Genomic DNA, 23,522 nt, shown 5'->3' with positions numbered 1-23,522 from the left:
CGAAGCTCTCGAAAGCGAGAGACAACAGTAATCAACTTTGTAAAGACGTGGATCTGATAGAATATCATATACGTGATAAACGAACACCCTGCAATCTCACCGCAGGTTATAGCAACAACTTGAAATCACGAGTAACGAATTCCACGGATCCTATGTCTTCATAGATGACATATATTTAGCGCTGTCTCCTAAAGACACGGATCTATTAGACTCTCATATACGTGATAAACGAACAGCCTGCAATCTCACTGCAGATAAGCATGAAATCACGAGTCAGTTAAGAAATCCCCGGATCCTATGTCTTCATAAATAGCATTTATTTAGCGCTGTCTGATATCTTGCAGTTAATCCGAGCCGGTGAACCTAAACAAATGCCACAGAGCTAGCATATCCAATGGCATATGAAGAAAATTCTCCTAACGGCTCAGAATGATCATAAAGAAAATCTCCATTCAGTATATTTGAGTTTTTCCCTTCATGATCAAGATTAACATCTCATGAAGCAGAGATACGCTATAAAGGCTTTAAGACCAATCTTTTAGCGAACTGCAGGAGTCGTGCAGGCCCGTCAACACTTTTAAACTCATCTCATCTTCGAACATCGATCATCGCATCTTCGATCGGAAATACCATACAAAGTCTCACATCTAGCAAAGCATGAGTGACAGTTTGACATGACTTAACAACAGAAAAACTAACATTGAACGAAAGAGATAAATCCACAAAAAAGACTTAAAATAGATCATGACATATACGGACGGTACCTACTAGTACAGAAGTATTTTTGCGCGGTTTATGACCATGCGGGAAACGGCATCGTCGGCGATTTCGCGCGATATAACAGGATAATTGTTGAATAGTTGCAACGAAGTGCAAAATTATAAAGTGGCCGCGTGTTCTGCTAAAGTTATCTAAACTTATCATATACGTCAAATATATGTCAAAAAGGCATTTCATTCTCATTATCGATTTGAAATAGACTTTGAGAATTGCAGTTTTTAAAATCGCCGCTTTGACATCACTCATCTCATCTTCGAACATCGCAGCTTCGATTTCTTCGAAAATACCCATACTCAAATCTAGCAAAGCATGACTGACAGTTTGATATGAGTAACTTATACACAGAAAAACTAACATTGAACGAAAGAGTTGAATCCACAAAAAAGACTTTTGTTGATACTAAATACAACACTACTAACTCACCGCATTCGTCGCCATTTGTCTGGTACACGGGTATTGTGTCACGTAAACCACTACATATCGAGTGATTCCCACTACATATCGAGTGATTTCATTGGTTTATTGGAAACAAATAAATATATATCGAACGATCCCATTGGTCTATTATGCCGCTACAAGTCGGTACAGGAAGTGCCGTGAAAACCAATGAGGAGGCCGGTTTGGAATAGTGCCGGATTACGGCAAGGATGACGTCTTCTTGTACCCAGCTCCTCCTCATTTTTCTCTGGTGCTTCGTTTCCAGTTTCCATCAAAGAATTCAATATGGTGGATGAAAAGTGGTGAGATCGGTGAGATTACGGTGCTGCGCACTGTTATATGGTAAGTTGTTTACTCTTTATACGAACTCTTTCACTCTCAGAAGCTTCCAGAGTCTTGGGCTTCTCGTTGATGTGTAAGAAAATGTACAACTTGTTTGATTTTATGTATGTGAAATCTTTCAAGGGGTATCATATCCGGCCATCATTCCAGTAATCTTAACAGTTTTAGTTTGTAAGCTTGTGTGATGAAGTGTTTGGAAAGATTTCCTCAAAGCCCCAGCCCTTAATTATACATGCATCAATGTATGGGGCTGTACAGAAATCCTGCCCCAAGTGCTAACCAAGAATGTTCTTCTTAGCTTAACGGGTACCTGTACGTACAAATGATATCAGAGAATTAACTCTTCATGACGGGAACAAGTCGTATGCTTGGGTGATTATGGTTATGCTGTCCTCTATTTATTCGCCAAAAAGTTAAACTTTGGGCTTTTTTTTCTCAAATTTTGTTAGAGTTATAATTAATAACTCGTGATTAAACATATCGGACTCCTGCATTTTGTTAATCACTCGTATGATTACAGACCGAATTGGACTCCTTGTAGTCCTATTACCATTATTTATTATTGTGGCAGTGGGATTTGTGCCCTTCATAATTACAGTGCCGTAATTACCATCATTATCCACGACTTGCTCTCATCTGCCGTCTGGTCTCGTAAGCTCAGTCAGTACTCAACAGATGATCAAATCCAGATGTCAGGGTTCAATTCCCACCAAGGTCTGAGTTTTTTCTTTGCCTCATACAATCTCCCATTTGTGTCCTTAGTGCAAGCAGCACAACATTCATTCTTAAGCAGAGGGCAGCCTAATTGTTTAACCCTTAAGTCCCAGTAGTGACCAGAGACCAATTTCACCTTACCATATCACTGCTTGATCTAACACAAAGGTTATAAGAATAGAGAAAATGATCAACAAGGAATAAATAATTATATTCATTTGACTTTTAAACAAATTCTCCTAACTAGTACGATAAGAAATGTAGAGAAAACACCTGAAGGAGAATATGTATGTTGATATCAGGGTTTAAAGGGTTAAGCCATTACCCTTGTCTCCTTCCCTTTTTTCACTTGTTAGGGAAGTTAGGCAATGGGGATGGGAATGCCAGCTAAACACCACTTAAAGGGAGGGGTTCATTGTTCTCCGCATGTCCATGAATCAAAATACTTTATTGCCTTTGCTTGCCATGACCCAAGCCTGTTTAAAATTCGTTGTTTATGAACCATTCAGAAGGGAATAGGTAACTCAGGTGCTGGTTTTTTCATACAACTGCATTTTTTCGCATGCAAATAACTGTAAACACATCGATCAAACTTGGAATAAATCCTACGGGTCAACGCTAAATTCAATATCGACAATATGAGTACAATCCACAAGCATTTTCTGTGAATTTTGGTTATCAGACATTTTGCTTGGACTAATTATAGAATGTGATTACTGATAGTACATGTGAGTGGGATTTTTAAGGAAGAAAGAGAAAAGGCATTTAGATTCATGCACATGCGCTGCAATGTGAACCCCTCCCTTTAAAATTACTGTATATCAAATTAAAAGATCACTTAAATTTGTTAAATTATAATTATAAATTTAATGGCCTTAAGCTCACATGAGACTCCTGTACATGTACCTCAGTGGTAGAGCATGGCCAGGTCTTTTTACAGGTCACATTCCATAGGTCAAAAGTACAGGTCAATGTTGTACTCTCAGGCATATAACCAAGAGTGTAAGCATACTCTAGGCCTGAATTAGCTTTTTAGTTAATTAGTATAGGGTTAGGGCTAGGAGACCCTGGTTAATTAGCTTGTTTTTATACAATAAGGATTTATTACAGTGACCTGTAGTTGTGACCTGTGACCTGTAAAAGAAAACAGCCGGTAGAGCAGCCAAACTAGTAGTACTTTATTTGGATGGTAATAGATTCAACTCACGTTAGCTGAACTTGGGTTCCCTTTTTCGAGCATCCATAGTTACTGACTGGAGAAAGTTATCTCTCTCAACTTTGCGATTATTCCAGCTCATTCAATTTATAATATTTATTACACAATGTAGATAAGCTGTGCAAGAGCTTAGTTCATAGTAATAATAATAATAATTATAATACTAATAAAATATAATAATAATAATAATAATAATAATAATAATATAATAATAATAACAATAATAATAATTATAATAATAATAAAATAATTGAGAAGGATACAGAAGGCTACCATCTCGAGTTCTCTACCATCACTTGACAGTCCCTAAGGGAATAGCATAGGAGCTCAATTATAATTATTAATAATAATAATAATAATAATAATAATAATAATAACAATCTTTATTTGTTCATTAGATAAAAAAGATACATATGTTATGTTGCCATAAAATGTAAATATATTTATACAAAAATATAAATTTAAGATAGAAAATGTAACACAGTTACTCGTGTTTCACGCACTAAGCGATCATCAGACTGATGATCGCTTAGTGCGTGAAACTTGAGTAACTGTGTTACATTTTCTATCTTAAATTTATATTTCGCTCTGCATGTTTTTGCATCGAGCACTCCTGCAACTGAGTGAAGCAATCATTGTTAGTATTGTTTCTTTGTTTATACAAAAATATATATTAGATATAAATACAATGTTATGTACAATTTTATTAAATTATCATCATAAACTGGATATAAGACAAACTATACATAGAGTTACGGCCCTATTCTCCCAGAGGAGATAAGGAATTGAGTCGTACATAGAGCTCAAAGAGCTAAGTTATATTAGGATAGTTACATAGGGTGGATTCAAGCTCAAAATAGAAAAGAGAAAGGAGTATTCACTGTTGTATGTTCATGTTCTTCATAAAACCTTTAATGTGGTCATTACACATAATTTGTTATTTATTGTTTTAGAGCCTAGATTGGACATTTCTTCTAAATGGAAGACGACAAGCAAAGTGTACCACATGATGATGAGTCTAACAAAGATAAACTTGACACCAATGACAGTTTGATGACTGTTGATGTTGAAGAATGTGGTAGTGCAGATGGCGGTGAGGATAGAAAAGATGGTAATAGCTTGCCTACGCAGCCGACTGGTGTTGGAGACAGTTTATCACTAAGCTCTGACGGTTCTGAGAATGAACGTTTGAGAAGCAGAGTGCCACGAGTCAACTGTCCAGAACATATTGTAAGTAGCTAGTGATAAGATTACTTGTATGTTTGATAAGTTGTAACTTAGTCCTGTATAATTTTGTTTAATTGAACCTGGGTTTTATAAAGCAAGTGTGTAAGTGACTTTTTTGCCTGAAAGTGGAAATTGCTCAAATACATGAAAGCTCTATTTTTGGCATGGTGGCTGGTTAATGTAAAAAAGTTAGTGTTGTATTTGGTGGTATGGTTACATTTTAGTGTTTGAGCTAAGGAGAGAATTCTAAAGCATCGTTGTATAATGCAATTCCAGGGATTTGATTGGCTTAGCAGCCATGGTATATGAGCCATTGTACCGTGCCCAAGAAATAGTGAGATAGTGAGCACTATAAATTGTCTTCTGGTTGTTCTTGTAAAGCGAAGTCAGCAAGATCTAGCAACATTTCTTTCCTTTTATTCATGCAAATATTATACTTACACTGATAAGCTTACATTCTCAAGCAATGACTCTTGAAGGTTTCAAAAATGATATCACTCTCAAATATCAAATAGAAAGCAATTTTGGAAAACTTCAGATCCTAAAAACTAAGCTAAGTCTTGAAAATGTTTTCCTCCATATATATGCATTTCCGGCATTTCGATCATTCCTTTCTTGTTCTTTTAGGGGAATCTAAGAGTCGTTTTCACCCAGAGTTTCTTCGTTTACCTCCATATACTGCCGCCACTCGTGGACGCCATTTTGAATTTGGCACTTTAAACTTGAAAAAGTCAGGCTGATCTTTTCAAGTTGAGAATCGAAAAGCTGGTGCATGCGCGTCTGTGACAGTGTCCCTTAAATGATGCTTTTTACCTATTGAACATGTCCTACTCCACATGCATTCCATTATTAGAAATGTAGGTAACAAGAAGTAAATGTTGGATTGCGTGTAAATGGTTGTTGTGAAATAAAGTTGATTAAAAAATATATAATAATGATATATTTTTTTGATTTTTTTTTTAATAAAACAATTATTCTACTCATGCTTGTTGTGTATGAGGTAATTAATTAACCAACTCGGTGCTACACTGTACGTGCCTCCTTGGCTATCTTTCATCACATATGCAATGTGTGGCAAGTAATTCATGGTAAGGTACCATATAGTCACCCACCAAACCCTAACCCTAACCCTAACCCTAACGCTCCATATAGTCACCTTACCTTACCATGAAGCATACAGGCGTATGCCCATCGTGTGCTCGTGGAATAGTTGATAATTTTGCAAAAACTCACCTGCTGACATTATATTCTGCACCTCTTTGTAGATCATGTGTTTGGATTTATCCCCAGAAATGAAAGCCATGTCCTTTCAGTGTAAGAGTGTGCCAGAGAGGTATGGAAATTTTTGGTGTCTTTTCTCGTTTGCTAGATAATGCCGAGTCAAAACAATTTTTAATTAATAACCTTCAAGCTGGGATCATAGTTTTAGCATTTGAGGTTTGATTGTGATGGCATTGAATGGATTAGAATGTAAGGGCCAATTTAGACTATGCAACTTTTACTTACGACTGTCTTAAAATGCCTTTGATCACCAACCGTTACCCAAGGTTTTTCAAACATTCACTGAATTTGCAAAGTGATAATAAACTACCCCATGTGCAGTAAAAATACACAACTTCCTGGTAAAAAAAAAAAGGGAAGATCCCTTTGGTCTAAAATAGTTAAAATTACTTGTTATCGAAAAAAATACACTAGTTGCCAAAACTTTAATTTTCTGTAGCACGCACAGCTTGTGTTATACGAAAAATTGTACCCAACTCTTGCCATTGCATGTTGCCTACTCCTGCAATAACAAGTAGCAAATCAACAGGTGTGTCAAAAACGAAGACCTCTAAAACGAAGACCCTAAGACCGTAAGACCCTAAGACCCCAAAAACTCGAAAACGAAGACCCCCAAAATTTCCAAGTGTAAGTACAAAAAAATAAAATAACATAAAAATACATTAATTTATACCTCAAGTGAAATTTAATTCCTTCCTGTGGTCTTACCATGGTTATCTGCCATCTTGAGCTGAGCAGCCGCATTTCTTGGAATACTGACCAGAAATGTGTTTCCCGCTCCACTGGACCGGAAGTGCGTTTCCGAACGTCTCAGTTGCGCTGCTGGGTTTTTATTTAATTACCAACTGCAAAAAAACGAGTGTTAAATCCCTCCTTCTGGGAATTACAACTACGCAATCGTGAGAGCAAAATAAATGAAGCCTAGGCTTTCTATTATAAAAGTTGCTGTAATGATTTTGAGGTTCTTCAATCCCGAGTACATCCATACATTTATCTCTATAGCAAACCAGCCGTGAACTGCTACTAAGCCCTAGTTCGCGGGAAAAAATACAGGGAAATGTATGGAAAGTTCAAAACATGACTGGACGCTTTCTGGCACAGCTTACATCCCTCCAATTTTTTCCTAAAATCCTTTTCCTAGTACCAAAAGTTTCCAATTCATGAATATTTCAGAAGCGATGTTTTATGAAATTATTTGGCATCAGATTTCCATACAAACATTGTTATTTCAAGCCTGTTTGCCTACTCGTCAAAATGGCGTCGAAAACCGTGTTAAGGCCTATTTTACAGGGAGGCTGATGAATTTTGTTAAAAATAGGAATCGACACTCGGGATTGAAGAACTTCAAAATCATTACAGCAACTTTCATAGTAGAAAGCCTTGGCTTCATTTCTTTTGCTCTCACGATCGCGTGGTTGTAGTTCCGAGAAGGAGGGATTTAACACTCGTTTCTTTTGCTAGTTGGTAATTAAATAAAAACCCAGCAGTGCAACTGAGACGTTCGGAAACGCGCTTCCGGTCCAGTGGAGCAGGAAACACAGTTCCGGTCAGTATTCCAAGAAACGCGGCTGCTCAGCTCAAGATGGCAGATAACCATGGTAGGACCACAGGAAGGAATTAAATTTCACTCGAGGTATGAAATAATGTATTTTTTGCTATTTTATTTTTTTGTACTTATACTTGGAAATTTTGTGGGTCTTCGTTTTCGAGTTTTCGGGGTCTTAGGGTCTTACGGTCTTAGGGTCTTCGTTTTAGAGGTCTTTGTTTTCGAGACACCCCAAATCAACAACAACATTTTGAGTGCCAATCCTTTGCTATAAGTTCTTGGTTTAATTCACACAAAGGAAATTCATAGTGTAGACTTGGCATCAGCATTAGTCACAAATAACTAAAAGTGAAATTCACAATTTTTTAACAAATTATGTTATCTGGCAGTATATTGCCTTTAGGATATTGTGATTAAACTAAAAATCAGTTTATAGGTTCTTTGGGCCAAGCAATACAAGCAACATTTTCTTGCAGCTTGTTGGCAACAAATTTCGTTACAATTAAGTTATGATTTGTTTGTTGCCTGTATAATTTACCACACTCTTTATTATTTAATATTCATTTGCAGAAAGTACAATAGATATTGTTTCTACTTTTTGCAACACAAAAATGTATTGTGCTATGATGAGAAGGTAATACAGGCAAGAAACAATTGCAACTTGCAATGCAACTTTTGTTAACCGATAAGTTGCAAGAAAATGTTGTTTGTACGTATCAGTTAACCTTTAAAGTGCATATAGAGTGAAAAATAGTTTTCCTGTATGCCTTTTTGAAAGGCCTTTCAAAGAGAACGAGAATGGCTCCAATATTTCCGGAGATGTTCTTGATTTTGTTTATCTTTGCACTGAGGCGATTAGATAATAACAATAAAAATAGATCAAAATATATTAAAATGTATAAAAAGCCCATCTACATACATGTACCTTCTCTATTATTTTTACAAGATCTCAAAGACATACTTAAATACCAGTCTATTAACAAATGATAGTTTGAAACGTCCATTTTTTTACCTTAGGTACATAAAAGTATTTCTCCTCAAGGAGTAGTTTGTGTGCTTCCATTCGGTAAAATTCCTTGTAACAGAGAGTTCTTACAAGAGGCCTTTCTATAAACCTGACTGTCCCTTTTTTCAAGTAGTTCCCTGATATCTACTTTCTTTAAAGACACTGGCGTTTTAAGTGCTCAGCAGTCTGAAAAACATTGAATACTATTCAAAGCAGCAGTAGATGCTCCCTATACCTCATAAGAACTTTATTTATAATTAATTTTCTGTGGCTTTTTTTTTTTTCAGGACAATATTTCAACTTGTTCAAAGATCAGTAGAAATCTTTGTAAAAACCAAGTCTAAAATGAACCCCAATCACCAGTTTGCCATCTTGGTTTTGGATGACAAAGCATCATGGGTAAGCGAATATGACCGCCGTTAATTGTTGCAGTGTCACCAATTTTCTGTGAGCCTTTGAATAGTGAAAAAAACTTACAGTATCGATGAAAATCACTTTTAAAATAATGGCTCAGTAAATGTTAGCAATTATTATTACCCTATGAGTATACATAAGCTAGTATTAAAGCAATTTATTGTTCCTTTTTTTTTCCGGGGATGGCTTGGATGGAAACTTTGTTACAACTTGAAAAACTTTGCCAATCTTTTCAAGTTCTTACATGTTATTTGGAGATCTGAAATGATTACGGTATTGCTAAAAACTGATTTATAGTTTGTTCTTTGTGAGAGAAATAGTTAATATTTTCCTTCCGGTGCTCTCTAAACAATTTCATGTTAGGGGATCCAAAGATCCTATGTTAAATATTTGACTTGCTTTGATCAAAATACGGCAACATCTCCATGACAGTGCCCCTTTATTTAAGTCCTGATTCAAACATCAGTGAGATTTCTGTTCTACATTAAACATCGCAGACAAAATTCGAGATTTTCTGTCCCCCTAAGCCTTTAGTTAATTCTTTGAGAAAAGGAAGGTCCAAACTCCCTGGTACCCCTCCCTGTATCTCTATCTCTGCACTGCATTTCCACACAGGTGCATCTATATCATTATTATTCTCTTAGTACAAGCATTTTACAAGTGATGTGGAAGTTATCTGCAGTACTCTGGATCGCCTTAGTCCTGAGGAAAAACTTCTATCACAAGATGAATTCCATATCCTTTGAGATATTCATTACCCATTTCTCCTAATTTTCTTGCTTTCCTAGTTAGCTTAGAACTGCCTTTGCACTTCCTCCTGATACAAAATTATGTTAATATTATGCAAATTTGTGAAATTAATTCTCATCTTATTTCTCCTACTTGTAAACTGCCTTCTTACAGAAGCCAGGATATTAATAATTATTTATCTTACAATCCTGGTCAAATTGTTTGGAACAAAGGCCTTGCTGGGGCTGATCTAGGCATGGTTCCAGACATGGATCTAGACATGGTTTACTGTAGGTGTTAAGTTATCATATTGTAATTTAGGGTATTGGTGTCAGTAAATGTAAGATACATGTACATGTTGATTACACCTTGACTTTGATCTTAGAAATGTGCGACCTTTTTGAGGCAGTGTAAGTGTTTAAAACTTCTTGAATTGTCAAGTAATAGACCTTCTTGAAATTTTTTTTTTTTTTTTTTTTAATTTGCAAAACACAAAAACTGCTTACATTACTTACAATACAGATCTCTTACACCACTAACATTACAATAACTCTACTTTCAAGATACAACTTACATTACTTACATTACAATACTTACTCAACTTAAAATACGGTACAATGCTTATTCTACTTACATTACAGCACATTACATCATTTATTGACAAAATAATTTTTTCATCGGTTTCCACTTACTTAAAATTTTATCGTGATGAGAAAAGTCATGTGCAAATTTTTCAATATTGTAATGAAACGTAACGTAGCTCTGTACGCCAGCGAAATCGGGTTCACGTCCCTCCATTTTGCATTTGTATATGAAAAACTTGACTACTAAAATAATACAATTAATCGCATTCTTATAAGGCATACAGTTTGTATAGCCCAAGAGAACAGATTCAAGAGAAAATTCTATTTCAATGTCTGTTACCGACCAGATCCAATTTGCGAGGGCGATCCAGAGGTGGGATATCCGGTCACAGTACCAAAAAAGGTGCTCTATGGTTTCAGGTTTACTGTCACAAAAAAAGCAATTATCTTGATCCTTAATACCCATTTTCATTAACAATACATTTGTGGCAATAATTCTATGGAATATCCTATATTGAAAGCTTCTCAGCTTACTAGCACTCGTGCATAAGAAAGGGATACTGTAATAGGTAGACCAATCCTCGACAGGAGATGGTAGATATTTATTCCATTTACGCTGCACCTTAGTTGGCTGTATGGCAACCGATTTTCGCAAAGCGTCATAAGTAAAGCTGGTCACCTTTTTTGTCTTAAATAACCTATCTATATTTTGGGATTTGACCACAGGTAACCGTTTACCAAACTCTCTAATCTTTGACTTCCATGAACTTGGAATTGCGCACATAATACCATAAGCTTGTAAAAAGGTACAAGTTAGGCTAAACTTATTAATCAATTTGGTTGGTGACATAAAAATGCCGGATTCGTCTACAAGATCATTGACGTAACGTAAATCTTTTTTGTACCACGACTTATAAAACACACTCAGGTTTATTTTCTATCTTAATAAAGACATTATTCCATAGTGGCTGTGACAGAAGGTCACCGGCTTCTACAGTTTCCTGAACATAATCTGCCCATGATTCAACTACATTCCTCCAGAAAGTATTTGTCCCAAAAGAGCAAGCCAGGCGTGATAATGATCTTTTGTTTAGTAACCAGACATCATTCCAGTAAAGGTGATCGGAAAGCAGGAGCCTTTTCCAGTCTGCCTGATAATTTACGTCCCACACTTTCTTAACCCAGGAGATCTTCAGAGCCTTGGCAAATGATCGAATATCGGTCATCTTCAATCCCCCATCATCTACATCATTAATGATTGTTTTCCTTGCTATTTTATCACTCTTTCCATCCCAGATAAAGGAGAAGAAGAGTGTTTCTAATTCTTTAAGAAAAAAGGCTTTTGGAGTAGGAAGTGTTGTTAAGAGATGAACAAATTTAGATACTGCGAGAGACTTAATTACCTGTATTTTGCCTATGATACTCAAAAGTCTCCAGGACCACGAGTCTAAAAGTTTTCTGACCTCCTGTAGCTTTATTTTGTAATTGTACTCCACTATTTGCTGGGTTTTAACAAAAAATGTTATCCCTAGGATGTCAAAAGGTTCATTAAATACCCATGCTAAATTTTTCTCCGGAAGTAATATGACCTTCGAGAATCTCTTACTACCCAGCCATACCGCCTTAGTTTTTTCTACATTCACCTTCAGACCTGAGCACTCTCCAAAGAGCTCCAAGGTGTCTAGGCATTGGGAGAGTGAAGTTTCAGTTCCATCTAAAAGGAAAAAAGTGTCATCCGCATACTGTCCAAGTAAAAATTCTTCATTATTAACAGTGATGCCCTTAATTTGACCGTTTTGTTTTATTGCATCTGCGAGAAGTTCAGCACAAATAATAAAAAGGTATGGTGACAGGGGGTCTCCCAGTCTAACACCTCTTGAGACCGAAAAAGAATTGGAGCAATGACCATTGTATAAAATGGAGCTATTAATATTTTTGTAAAAGGTTTTAACCCACCGCCTTATAGACTCTCCAAAATTAAAAAACTTTAAGGCTCCGTCAAGAAAGTTCCATTCTACCGAATCGAATGCTTTTTCAAAATCAATTAATAACAGTAAGCCCTCTTCGTTGTTAGAATTTAGTTTATCTATAATATCATAAATTAGCCTTGTGTTTTCGGCCATAGACCTGTTTTTTAAAAAGCCTTTTTGGGTGTGTGAAATGATGGATGGGAGAACCTTCTTAATACGATTTGCGACAACAGCTGAAGCTATTTTATAATCAACTCCAAGTAAAGATATCGGCCTCCAATTTTTCAGATAGAACTTTGTCTTATTTGGTTTAGGTAAGGTAGTTATAAGCGCGCTTCTCTGAGTGACCGACATTTCGCCAATGCTATATGAGAAATTAATTGAACGCACTAAATAATGGCTGAGGTCATTCCAAAAAAATTTATAAAATTCCACGGTAAAACCGTCCATCCCAGGACTTTTTCCATCACCCATAGCTTTTAGGGCATCTAAACATTCTTTAGCAGAAATGTTACCCTCACAAGAGTCCTTTTCTTCAGGAGTCAACTTCACCCTTATATTATCTTGATTGAAAAATGTGGCAGAATGATCAGCCCTGAATTCAGTTTTCCTGGAGGTATAAAGCTTTTCATAAAAACGCTCCTGCTCCCTAATTATATCTTTTTGGTCTGTGATTTCGGTAGCATCCTCTAAAACTAGCTTAGGAATTAATTTGTTTGTGTAATGTCTTTTCTCCAGATTCAAGAAGTATTTAGTGCTTTTTTCACCCCTAGTTATCCAATTAGCTTTTGACCTTATAACTATACCACGCATTTTATGCTCTCTCAGTTCTTGTAACTCATTCTGTTTTTGGGCGAGTTTCCTTTTGGTTGTTTCACAGGGAGATTCATTTAAACTCTGCTGAAGAAAATTTATTTCCTTTTCTAGAAAATTTTCAGTCTTATTTTGCTCTTTTTTCTTCCATGCTGCATAAGAAATAGTTTTACCCCGAATTTGAAGCTTAAGTGTTTCAAACAAAAGTTGGTCATTAATGGAAAAAGTATGGGGCTGTGGATTTTCTATGTCACCATTAATTTTGTATTCATCCACAGTCTCATTTATACAATCCTTGACAAGTTTCACATATGCCGGATCTGACAGTAGAGAATTATTGAATTTCCAGAACCCTCTGCCCCTTTCCTGATGTGTAAAAATCATATTCATAACTACTAACGAGTGATCCGTGCGATAGCCGGCATTGGTTTGAATTGACCCCACTAGACCGGTTAAATCAGTAGACAAAAGAAAATAATCGAGTCTTGCTTGTTTTAAATTACTGTACGCACTCCAAGTATAACTACGTCCAGTTGGTTCCTGGTCTCTATAGACATCGCCCAACTCGAAAGTATCGATTAAATCCAGCACAGATTTTTGAGCCTTCGGATTGTTTTCCTTTGAGTAATTTATCGTGTCATTATGGTAATTTAGCACCACGTTCCAGTCCCCGCATAATATAATAGGTTGATTTGACAGTTCCCAATTGATCAGATTTTCTTTCAAGTTTGTAAAAAATTCGGGCGAATCAGTTTTCAGACCATACAGAGTAACCAAAGTGCAACGTTGCTGAAAAATGGAAATATCTAATACGATATATCTGCCTTGTTGATCGCTAATTACATTGTGCAGCACATATTCAAATGTATTGTTAAATAGAATAACAACTCCGCAACTTTTGCCATCTAAACTGCTAAAAAACGCCTCATAGCCCCATTGGGATTTCCACCTTGCTTGTTCTCTTTTGCTATTTTGGATATGCGCTTCCTGTAGACAATATATGTCAAGTTTCTTTTGCCGAAGCCAATTAAAGACGTCTTTTCTTTTTTTTTTCATCTGCTAAACCTTTACAATTCAATGTCCCGATCTTCAATCTGTTAATTTTATCCTCACTGAATTTAAATGTTATGATCTGTTAATCTTGCATACTTATTACAACGCAAAAGGGTAGAATTGATTTGCTGGCACAGAGCAAACGCTACAATAAATATATATATTTGCATATGTAAGACGAAAACAGATTGAGACTTATCAATCCAGAACAAGAACAAACAGACACTAAACAAACACAACAAGTAGCGTCCTGTTAGCGATTGCAGCTTCTGGCTTATACAGGGTGTTTCAAAAGTTCGTGGACACTTTATTTTAATACAAATAAATGATAGTTTTAGAAATCCGATATTAATGAAGGTTTTCCAGTTTTATGTACATTGTTTCCTTTGACCACTGTTGAAACATCAATATCCAGAGTGCCCCCATTGTTCTGTATAACGTTTTTGAGCCGTTGCGGCATGGAACGAGCTAGCTCCCTTAGGCTTGCTAGCGGTATGTTCTGCCAGGCATTCCGTAACCTTGATTCTAGTTCTCCCATCGTCTTAGGGATCGGATCTCTGTATGCAGCTTCGTCGATGATGCTCCATAGGTTTTCAATGGGGTTAAGGTCAGGTGAATTTGCTGGCCACTCATCTTTTTGGATAAAATTCGGGAGGTTTCTCTTGCACCACTGCTGTGTTGCTTTCGCCGTATGAGCTGGTGCGCCATCTTGAACGAGGGTCGCACTGCTATTGTTTTTGAAAAGCTTTCGTTTTACAGGCTCTTCTGTTGTAGATCTTCGGCTGAAAAGAGGCTTCACTTCTCTCTCAAAGATTTTTGTGATGTAATACTCTGCCGTTACAGTCTGTCCTTGCGGGATGAAATGTAGGGAAGTAAGGCCGCGGCCTGTCATGCCACCCCAAACCATCCATTTGGCGCTTCCTTTAAATTGGTACGATGGCGGAACTTGACTCTCCTGTGAGCCCCATACGCTATCGTTTTTAGGGTTCGGAAAATGAAAAAGGCCTTTTTAAGGTACTCATTGCTAAAGAGAATTTTCCCGTTCATCTGCTGTAAATTTATGATATTTATAAGCGAATACTAAGCGAGCTTTCCTCTGGTTGTTGCTCAGAAGTGGAAGCTCTTTTTCGTCTCAAAGGTTTATCCTTTTCTTGACATATACCTCCACACTGTTGGTGCAGATCCAGGCAGACCTTTGTTCTTCAGTTGTTTGCTGATTTTTCTTGTAGAATTTCCTCTTTTATACTTTGCTTTTTTCTATAACTTTCTTTGCCGTTCTGTCAAGGACTGATGGTCGACCACTTCTTGGCTTGTCGTAAAACTCTTGTAAACCTTTAATACCACTTCGCTACCCAGCTCTTGCTTTTTTGCAGTATTTTAGCCGTTTCTCAAACAGATACTCCAGATGATCCTAGAATTGCTGCCTGTGCTCTTAAATAGACTGCATTTTTAGGGTTCATAATTAAAAATTATACCAAGACGTGGAAAATCTACAGTATGTAGTTGCTACTGAAAACAGACAAAAATGGCAGGAAAGTACAGAAACACACACGTTACAGATTTGCACCTTTTGGCGGGAAAATATTTATTTCAACGGGGATTTTTATCTGACTCAAACAAAAGTTCTGAAAATCGATAAACAATAAGATTTGTTAATATCTGCAAGAAAATGGACAGAAATATAAGAAATCTGGATGAAGTATAGACTTTTTAAAATGTCCACGAACTGTTGAAACACCCTGTAGTAATGATGTCCTGTGCTGCGACTCGCGCGTACTAGAAGTACTTAAACAAAAAGTTAATAGCGACATAATTATTAGATATGCTATTCTTGAAATTAGCTTTTACTCAGTAAGACAGGCAATAACTTAGCTTTTTCCATAGTTCAACCCGATTCTTGAACCTGACCAGCCACGACTAGTTGAATGAATGGGGCCTTCTGTAGATACTTTAATTTCGCCTCCTTTTGTTGCTGAAAGGGAAGCTCCCATTTCTTCTTGAGAAGTCGGCCTCTAAGCTTCGAGAGCTCTGGTGGTAGATCGACCATCACTCCATAACCTGATCCTTTTGGGAGCTTCTTGGCTAGATTAAGAATGTAATCCCGCTGTTGCAGGTCGACAAACCTGACGATGATCGACTCTTTAGTTGCGTCTCGGCTTCCTCTAATTCTATGGCACGCAGCGAAATTAATATTTTTCACTTCACCTGGATCCATCTTGAGTGTAGTATTGAAGAATTCTTGAATTTTGTGTCTTGTAGCTTCAGAAGTTTCTTTTAACTCCCCGGTTATACCGTGAAAAATGAGATTCCATTTCCTGCCCCAAAGATTCAGGGCAAGAAGTGCGTCGCGTATGGACTTGTCGGGCTTTTCAGCCTCTTTTATTATCCCGGGTATCGTACTTTCCTTCATCTCCAACTGCTCATTTTCGAAGTGTGACATCGCCTTCTCCAATTCCACGACTCGGTCGGTTGTTTCCTTGAGTTTCTCACGAACCAGGCGGAATTCTGCTCCTATATTTGTGTGAAGTTTCGCGAAGCATTTCGAGATGTCCTTTAAGTCTTCGACCCTATAAAGTTCTTCGAATGAACACGTGTCAGATGGAGTTTCCAACATTTTCGCTTGAAAAGCTACCAATTTGCTTCTTTCGGTCTCTCTAACCGACCCAAAGTGCTATTACAATGTTTTTGCGCTATTTATGTGGTGGAATACGCGCGGTCTAGCCAGAACTAAGCGGAGCTCTAAAATCCACGTCTATCCGCCATCGCTGACCGCTGACTCTTTCAGACTTCTTGAAATATGGCAACAGATTTATTATTCTTAAATTCAATATGCGTTAATTATTCCCACTTACCTCATTTTACATGAGCAAGTAAAATTAATGACAAAATTGAACGCTGTTTCGGAGTGGTCATGACACCATTTTCAAGTTCAAAATGACGACTCCGAAACGTCGTCCAATTTTTGCGTTAAGTTTTACTTGCTTATGAATTTAGAAACCTTTATATTTATAAATTTTGCACATACATGTAATTGTAAGACTTATTTTCATGAAATTCAACTGCATAATTTATTGGCTGCAATTTATGAAAAAGATATTAATATTCTTTGGTTTGCTACCTTAAAATTCTGAATGGAAGAACCAACCCCCCCCCCCCTCCCTCCCCAAGATCAAGTGCCCTTAACTCTCCAAAGCAAACACCCTTCTGAAAATAAAGCCTCCAGAATGTAAACCTGAATTGTGTTAGCTCACTATTTTTAAAAGGCTGTTTTGAGCTGAACCAATTTTGAACAGAAATTTCATGGGCTTGGATCCCCTCAAGAAGGCCAAACGCTCCCTCAAAACTTAGCTCTGCAGCTCAATGGCTCACATTCAGAACCTGATTGTATTCTGGCAATTTTTACCATAGTTTTGTTTTTTTCACTTGTTGCAGAAAGGAAAACATAACATTACCAGAAGTTGAAGATATCTTGCTGCCTCCTCCGTTTGTTGTCCGACTTATTTTAGTGTATGGACGCTCACAATGTATGCCTCAAATGTCTCCTGAGGCAAAGCAGGTTTGTTTAATATTTTCTTTCACTCTCTGTGCGTACTTCCAAGACCGAACTTTGTTTTATAATGTATTGAGGAGCAAGAATGAGCAGCTAAATAGCTTTCTGGATTTCATCTACAGGCTCGAAAGTTAGAACCACCTTGCACAGCATAATAAACAGCACCACAAGAAAGTACTGCTCAGTAGCTTTCATTTGAATGGTCTCACTTAAGGATTTCATCCACAGACTCGACCTTATTTCGCATTTTTAATAACATTAACGAATAGAATTGGTTGACCTTTGTGTGCCCCAGCTGAACACAGCCAACTGCCATCACTTTAGTTGCTCACCAGTCATTTCGCTACACTGCCGTTTAATTTGAGCTCAATTCAGTTCTCACACCAGCCTGTGAACAGACTCCCAAGTGGGGTTTTGGGCGGAAAGAAAACTCTGTGAGCAGGGCGAGCGAAGCGCGGTTTGGGGGCCCCCTCTCGGAGCTCGATTTTTGTCTTCACCCAGATTACAAAATGAAAAATTTTGGACATTTTTTTCAACTTCTTCCTGAGTATTTTTGAAAAATTGCAAAAAATTGATTCATAGTTTGTTCTACTTTGAAAAAAATCAGTTTTTATTTTCCTTCCGGTGCTCAGCAAACAATTTTATGTTAGAGAAAAAGCGTCAAAAAAAAAAAAAGGGTTTACTCGGGTTTCAAAACCACTGCACGTGATGTTTTATAGGTGAATGGGCCTATGAATTATTAATGAGGTTTTGAATTTCCTATAATAAAGTAATTCGATTACTGTTGTTTGCAGATACTCTCTTCACTGCTAGAGTCTCCATATTTCTTCCTCGATGTCTTGTATGCCCATGAGCTGCCGTCGGAGCTGAATCTTTGTAAAGTAAGTAAAATGGATTTTAGAGACAATTCCTGGGGAAGAATGAATTTGTACACAGCACTGGGTCGGAGTTGTAACATTTCCAAATTCCACTGTTTTGATAAAGCGCAAGTGGAAATTCCAGCCCCCTAATGTCAAAGAACAAATTCTCCTATCTTGTGCATTTACTTTTCTTCTAAAAGTACTGGAGGAGAAGTTATAATTAAAATATCAAGAAAAATAACCTTGGGTGATCAGATCCTTAATTCTCATTACCTCAGGGATTGAATTAGCATTGATATTACAAGGGGAAATTTGATGCTAATCACTGTTAGGGCTTTAAGGGTTAAAAGCAGCTACTACGGCGACGGCAATGAGAATGTCAAAAACAATGGAATTTAATGTAAAAAAACAACGGCCCTGCACGTGCGCTATAAATTTTGGTTAATTTCTTCGCCGTTCACCATGAAAAAATCAAATTGAAGGTTTTGTGTAGAACGTTCGCGCACGACGGTGAATTTCTTATTCTCTGTCTTGACTTGAACGCCCTTCCTAACAATTCTCTTTCCGAATAGTTCAGCCACATTGTACAAGTTGAACGAGTTAGAATAATTGCGAAGCAGTTCAAGAAATGTGAACTTATATTTTCAAGCGACGTTTTTGTTGGCGTTGTCCTCTGCTAGTGGGGCGTTTTTTTCTGGCAAGACTTTTTTAGCATGTGCGAATTTTTTTTAGCATGTGCGAAGTTGTTGTTGTTTTTTTTTATAAGTTTTTATAAGTTTTATAAGTAGTATTGATGGATTATTACGTATACTTTGCAATGTGAAGTAGTAAGGTGCCTTTTAACACATTGTATAGTAGTATTGATCGATCGTTATGTATATTTTATAACATGAAGTAGTTAGGTGTCCCCAATTAGCCTTCATTCTAGTACGCTAGAAGCATTAAGGACGGTGCGTACTAATGCAGAGGTATTTTTGCGCAGTTTATGACTATGCGGGAAAAGCACATCTTAGCAAGGGCTATTGGAATCAAAAAAGAAAATTGGAGGTAACCACGCATTTTTTGGAGATAATTAAGCAACAGTAATAATAATAGAAATGACAGGCCTGCACGGCTCACTGCGTTATGTGGTGTACATTTTTATGAACGCTGCCTTTATATTTTTGCCCTAACGAGCATGTCCTTAAGAGATTGTCCTCTCTTGTAGGATATAATTGGCGGATTTTTGAATATGTTTCTCAGCAAAGAAACTCGTGCTCATGCTCATGCTCATGCTCGTTAGGGCAAAAATATAAAGGCAGCGTTCATAAAAATGTACACCACATAACACAGTGAGCCGTGCAGGCCTGTCATTTCCATTATTATCACCAAGAGCACTTGCTAAGTTCTGCTTTCTCCGCGTAGTTTCAAACCACTCAAAAATATCCCTGTATTAGTAGGCACCACCCATAGGAAACCCGAGTATCTCGAGATGCGCTGATCGTATGTGCAGTAACAAAAGTAGGCACCGTCCTTAATGAAGTTTTCATTTCATTTTATTGTCATTTCTCTGGTATTCATGAAGCGGATTTGGCTTGTTTAGCGTCCCCCTACGAAGCAGACAAGCCAACTACTCGAAATACTGGAGACGCAAACGACTTCGTATGTGCTAAAAGACTTGTCAGAAAGTAGCAGTCTGCTAGCAGGGTATTGGCGTTGCCGTTGGGGTTGGTTAAAGTCCCTATTACTACATTACAAAGGTTTGCCTGTGTTATTAACACGGGCATAAAAGTTGCCAGAAAGTAACCGCATCGGTGAGGATTTGGCAAACTCTATCTTTTACGCTATTTACGGTTACACTTCTCAGTACTAAATCATGTTTGTCCACACGCATCTGTTTTCAAACGTATTAAAAAAATTCTCTTGACACGTAGCGTTATTGAATCGTTTTTGCCCATCCGCACGTATCCGTTCTCTTTTGAAAACACAAAACGTATCCGATTAAAATGGTCATCGAAAACGATGGCCCTTGAATTCAATGTCCTAACGTTTTCGTTTTGGCAAAGTTCTGTTTTCAACAGATACATTGTACGTACAGACGGAGGGCCAATTGATCAGTTCACAAGTAAAAAGTTGCATTTTAAAATGAAAACGGATATGTGCGGCGAAAACTAGATACAGTCAAACCTCCCCTTGCGACCACCTCTCTTGAGCGACCACTTTTCCAAAATACCAAAATTTCCCAGTCAAGTCACTATACATGTAGTTGGAACCTCCCGTAAGCGACTACCTCTCGTGGGCGACCGCAACCACTTTTAGAGATGACAGTTTGCAATTTTATTTTGTCTTTAATCTCCCGTAAGCGACCACTTGTCATATATTACATTCTCATATTTATCCCCTATCGAAAGTTGGACAATTTGCCAGTTTGTAACACCAATGTCAGAATCGGAGGTACCAGGCCGGGTGTCCCAAAATATACTTGTCCCATTCGCCTTACTAGATATTTTATCATTGGCAAACCATCAACTTGGATACTGAAATTCTTTGGGAATATAATTTTGGAAAGTTTAAAGACGTTTTTGTGGCTACTAAATCTCTGGAATCACTTTATGCAAATGAGTTCATAATTTAGACCCCTTGTTGTCTGACCTCTCGTAAGCGACCACCTAGACTTGACATTTTGGGTGGTCGCTTACGGGAGGTTTGACTTCAGCAACCTCTAATATAAGTAACATTTTGTCTAACTTTGAAAGTCACCTGTTTCTGTTACGTCCTTGCCAACTTGTTTTGACCAACGCGAATTTAGTAACCAAAACTTGACATCCCCTATCTGGCTAAGGACGCATAATTTTCTTGATTTGTAGGAAATCTATGATAACTTCTGTGACATGGACGAAGAGGAAGAAGGCTACATGTTGGAGGTGTCACGCAGCACAACTCGTCTGTTTGATCACATGGCTGCGTTACTTGCTCATCCGTTACAGAGACCCAGACAGCGTGACACGTTCTACAAACTAACACCAAGAGGAGATGAAGAGTCGATCTTGTAGCATCTGTGCAATGCAGTCTCTTGCGCAGTCGTTAAGTGGGTTGTCACGCAATATTTTTCTCAATTTGTCATAAAATGCTCTTCTCCACTGACATACACAGAGGACGCAAACAGCGACACAAAGGACTCTAGCTACAGAGGTCCAACGAGTGTATCTCTTCTCAAAACATTAACACCATCAGATGAAGAATCTATTTCGTAGGAACATTACATGAAATTTCCTTCACATTTGTTATTATGTCTGTTGTCACGCTTCTTCTTCATCCTGTTATCACACAACGCTCGTCCCCACCGACCTGGACAGACGCATTGCGTGACTATCCAAGGAGTGTTGCATGTCCTTAAATTTAACACCATGAGTTACAAAAGCTATCTTGTCGCAGGTTCTACCATAATATAACTAATATAAGTATGATATAATCTAGGTAACTTAGCTTAATTGGGGAGGCGTAATCATGCATAAGCTATAATAGTAATAATAATAATAATAATAATAATAATAATAATAATAATAACAATAACAATAATACAGTCAACTCTCTCAAAGTGACCTCTTCTCATAAGCGACCACCTCCTATAAGTGACCACTTCGTAAACAGCCGTTTTGTTTTTCAGTTAAATACTGTTTCAAGAGCTCTCTCATAAAAGCCTGCGTCGCAGACAGTTTATACAATCCCTGGTATAGTCGAGTTCTCTATAGGTCTTGAGTGACAAGTCCGGCTGCAATGCAGGCTATCTCATAAGCGACCACCACTCAAATTTCTTAAGGGACCGCGACCACTTTTTAGGCCAGAAATTACACATACAGTCAACTCTCTCGTAAGCCACCACCCTTGGTGCACGACAAAGTGGTCACTTACGTGGTCACTCACTTATAAGTGTAATTTTTACCTTAGCAGCTAAATTAGGCAAATAGAAACTAATTTATTTGATTTTTTCACATTTATTCATTCTTCTGATGAAACTTTGTATGGCATTTAGGAAGAGATCTGTCCCGTTTACGTAGAGATCTAATTATATAGCCATCTTCTCTGTCTGTAAACTGTTATTATCTGTCAGCAGTCCGGGGTAGCGTCATTATAAATTGAACTTGTGTCACTTCTAAGTAATGATTTACTAACATTCATACGTGATTATGTTGGGTGGTTGCTTACCTGAAACAGAAAACAAAAGAATATGTATAATTTCTGGCCTAAAAAGTGGTCGCGGTCTCTGTAGAAATTGAGTGGTGGTCGCTTACAAGAGAGCTCTTGAAACAGTATTTAACTGAGAAACAAAACGGTTGTTTACGAAGTGGTCGCTTACGGGAGGTGATCGCTTACAAGAAGTGGTCGCTATGAGAGAGTTGACTGTATTCTTCCGGTAAGCGACCACCCAACATAATCACGTATGAAGTTAATAAATCATCACTCAGAAGTGACAATAGTTCAATTTTAATGAGGCTACCCCAGACTGCTGACAGATAATACCAGTTTACAGACAGAGAAGATGGCTATAATTATGTCTGTAGGTAAACGGGAATTGTTAAGTGATCTGTTCCAAAATGTTATAAAAAGTTTCATCAGAAGAATGAATAGATGTAAAAAATCAAATAAACTAGTTTCTATTTGCCTAATTTTAGCTGCTGAAGTAATATTTTTTTTGTAATTAATTAATCAATGGAGTACTAGGCTTATTTTGTTGATCTTTCCGGTAAGTGACCACCTCCCGTAAGCAACGACTTTGTCGTGCCCAAGGGTGGTCGCTTACGAGAGAGTTGACTGTAACAATAATGTTATCGGGGGGTCCAACTCACCAAGGCGGTTTTCAGTGGAGCCCTCAGAACGCCCTTAGGAATAAAAGCTTTTTTCGATCTACCCCGCCACTTTATTATTATTATTATTATTATTATTATTATTATTATTATTATTATTATTATTATTATTATTAACATTGTGTATATATATACATGTATTTTCTTTCTTCATT

At 37.4% G+C, this 23,522-nt stretch overlaps 1 protein-coding gene across 1 annotated transcript; it reads left to right on the top strand.

The window, feature by feature from the left end:
* The first annotated feature begins 1,491 nt into the window (after positions 1–1,491).
* LOC146456093 (BRISC and BRCA1-A complex member 1-like) lies at positions 1,492–23,167 on the top strand. Its single transcript, XM_085093538.1, has 9 exons — positions 1,492–1,560; positions 4,444–4,720; positions 5,983–6,050; positions 8,838–8,949; positions 9,609–9,700; positions 10,080–10,103; positions 17,546–17,669; positions 18,458–18,544; positions 21,370–23,167. Exons 2-9 carry the CDS (start codon positions 4,469–4,471, stop codon positions 21,553–21,555), a joined length of 945 nt encoding a protein of 314 aa, XP_084949664.1. The 5' UTR covers positions 1,492–1,560; positions 4,444–4,468; the 3' UTR covers positions 21,556–23,167.
* Positions 23,168–23,522: the final 355 nt, after the last annotated feature.

This window comes from Pavona decussata, unplaced genomic scaffold (genome assembly GCF_977016875.1).
Source record: "Pavona decussata unplaced genomic scaffold, jaPavDecu1.1 SCAFFOLD_261, whole genome shotgun sequence".
In the NCBI taxonomy this organism is placed as follows: domain Eukaryota; kingdom Metazoa; phylum Cnidaria; class Anthozoa; order Scleractinia; family Agariciidae; genus Pavona; species Pavona decussata.
This window is presented reverse-complemented; position numbering and strand designations above follow the sequence as displayed.